At 48.1% G+C, this 2,314-nt stretch overlaps 1 protein-coding gene across 1 annotated transcript; it reads right to left on the bottom strand.

Moving 5' to 3' along the window:
- Window positions 1–334: 334 nt before the first annotated feature.
- LOC100781196 (U-box domain-containing protein 27) lies at window positions 335–2,078 on the bottom strand. Its single transcript, XM_003525064.5, has one exon. The coding sequence runs from the start codon at window positions 1,691–1,693 to the stop codon at window positions 437–439; it is 1,257 nt and encodes a 418-aa protein (XP_003525112.1). The 5' UTR covers window positions 1,694–2,078; the 3' UTR covers window positions 335–436.
- Window positions 2,079–2,314: the final 236 nt, after the last annotated feature.

The raw sequence follows: 2,314 nt of genomic DNA, 5'->3' as shown, positions 1-2,314 counted from the left end.
AAAAAAAAAGAATGCCATGAGAAGTGTTTCTATGATTCCCACAGATTAATGCATCTTCAAGTTTGGTTGCCTTCTCTCTCCCCTAGCGCTGTTTAGCATAAAAACATACATAACACAGCAGATGCAGTGCCAATTTTACAACATAATTACATTCACATTACAGAAAGGCTCTCAAGCATTAGCAATTTAACATTTAACAAAAACAAGAGTTGAATCTGTTACGTTACTGCACACTCAAATTTCTCGTTACTTGAGGAATTCATGTATTGAATTTTCCCCTATGTTTCGAAATTTGCACAGACCAGAATTTAATGCAAAAAGAGGGAAGAGAGTCTCCAAATGAATTTTCATTTTCATTTTGCTTTCTGTCTAATCACTAACAAAAAATTTGTCTGATTTACAAAGGCAGTAGTAGGGACTAAGAGGAGGAGGAGGATCAAAAGGGCATAATATGAGTGGTTTTGGTGTCATAAGAAGAAAGGCACGACTTAGAATTAACCCGAAATATCTTGAGCAAATCCGAAGACATTTGACGCACTTGCGGCGAGCAATTGCTCTGCATTAGAAGCAGAATCTTGGTCAATCCGTTAGCCTTCGTAACGGCCTCTTGCGCCTTCTGATCCCGAAACAGATAACACACACTCCAAAGCGTCGTAACGGCGTGTTCCGTCGCCACGCTCGACACTTTCAGCACCTTGTTCACTATCGCCGAAACGCACGCCGAATCCTCGCATATCTCCGACCTCCCTTCCTTCGTAGACGACACCGTTTCCACCAGCTTCAGAACCTTCTCCGTCACCGACACGCTCAGGCTCGGAGTCGAAAGAAGGTTCGAGAACACCTTCACCGCTCCGAGACGCACCAGCTTCATCTTGCTCCGTCTCGGCGTCGATAATGAAACCAGGCACGACAAACAGTTCTCCATTAGATCCGGATCTTTCTCCGGTGTGATTAGATTCAGCAATTCGGATAATAAACCATCCTTTTCCGCTAACAACAGCTTCGATTCCGCGTCTACGGCGAGGGATTTCAAAACCCTAGCCGATGCGATTTTTATGACATGGCTTCCTTGTTGCAGAAGGAGAAGCAGAGAATCCACGCTCTGTTTTTCTCCCCCGCCCTGCCTCTTCAGTATCAAATTTTTCAGGCCCTCGCAATCTTCCATTTTGCTGACAACCAAATCCAACGCCGTAACGACCTGTTCGAGGAATTCGACGCCGTCATTGACATTGTCGAGGAAGCCAACCAGCGCCGGCACGAAGCATTCCGTTCTAACGAGAAAATCGAGGTTCTCCTCGGAATCTTGCGCGAAACGCGCGATTTTGGCGAGCGAGTCGAAGCGGTTCGCGCAGTGAGTCTGCAACTCGGAGATGGCGACGAGGATTTGGTCCTTGGAGAGGACTGATTCGGACTGGGTGGAGGTAGGTGACTCGGGCGAGTCCACTCGGAGGGTGACCGAGTCAGACCAGATCTGGATGAGCCTCTGTAAGGTTCGGTTGGGAACGAAATCTCTGGTTTGGAGAACCTGCATGGTGGCGGGACAGGTGTTGTTCCCGTTGTCGAGCCAGCGTTGGATGCTGGAACGGTCGTAGGTAACGCCGGTGCAGAGGCTCACAGGGGATTTCATGACGTCGAGGGATATAGGGCAGCGGAAGAAGCTGGGAACGGTGATGCATAGATCGTCTCTAACCATGGTCGTCCCCACCGTGCTGTGACTAAGAGAGAGAGAGAGAGAGAGAGAGGTAGGCGATGGAGCGGACAGGAAAGGGGGTGTTTAAAGAAGAGAGAGAGAGTCAAAGGTACGGTGACGTCTGATGCTCGCTTTTTGAGTTTTTAATTTCGCTTTGAATATATTTCTTTTTTTGGGATATTAAATTGGTCTTTGGGGGGAGCAATATTCGTTGCTTGCGTTTTGGTATACGGTCAAAGGAATTATTGCTTTATTTATTTACTGGGTACAGGGAAGTGAAGTGTGCTGTGCTCCGAGAAGGGATGGTGGGCGTTGGATTGGAGTGGGGGAAGATGGAGGGTTGGGATGGAAAGGGCTGTCACACGTGCGGAACGAGAGAGAGAGAGGGTGGGAAATAATTGCGTATGATGAGGAGGAGAACGTGGGGTGGAAAAGGAGGGGAGTTATAATTGAAATAGCTTTGGGTGGTGGGGCCCAGGGAGGGTTCCATCGGTCGGATTGATTGCATCATCCGTAAGTTGGGGGAGTCCAACATTGTACAACGACAAGCAGCTGCCACCTCCAACCTCAAGTGGGGTAAAGTCACTGCCTTTTCAGCGCTACCCCATTTTATATTTCCAAAAT

The sequence above is a fragment of the Glycine max genome, chromosome 5 (genome assembly GCF_000004515.6).
Source record: "Glycine max cultivar Williams 82 chromosome 5, Glycine_max_v4.0, whole genome shotgun sequence".
Taxonomy (NCBI): Eukaryota; Viridiplantae; Streptophyta; class Magnoliopsida; order Fabales; family Fabaceae; genus Glycine; species Glycine max.
The sequence above is the reverse complement of the archived record's forward strand: the minus strand, read 5'-3'. Positions and strand labels throughout refer to the sequence as shown.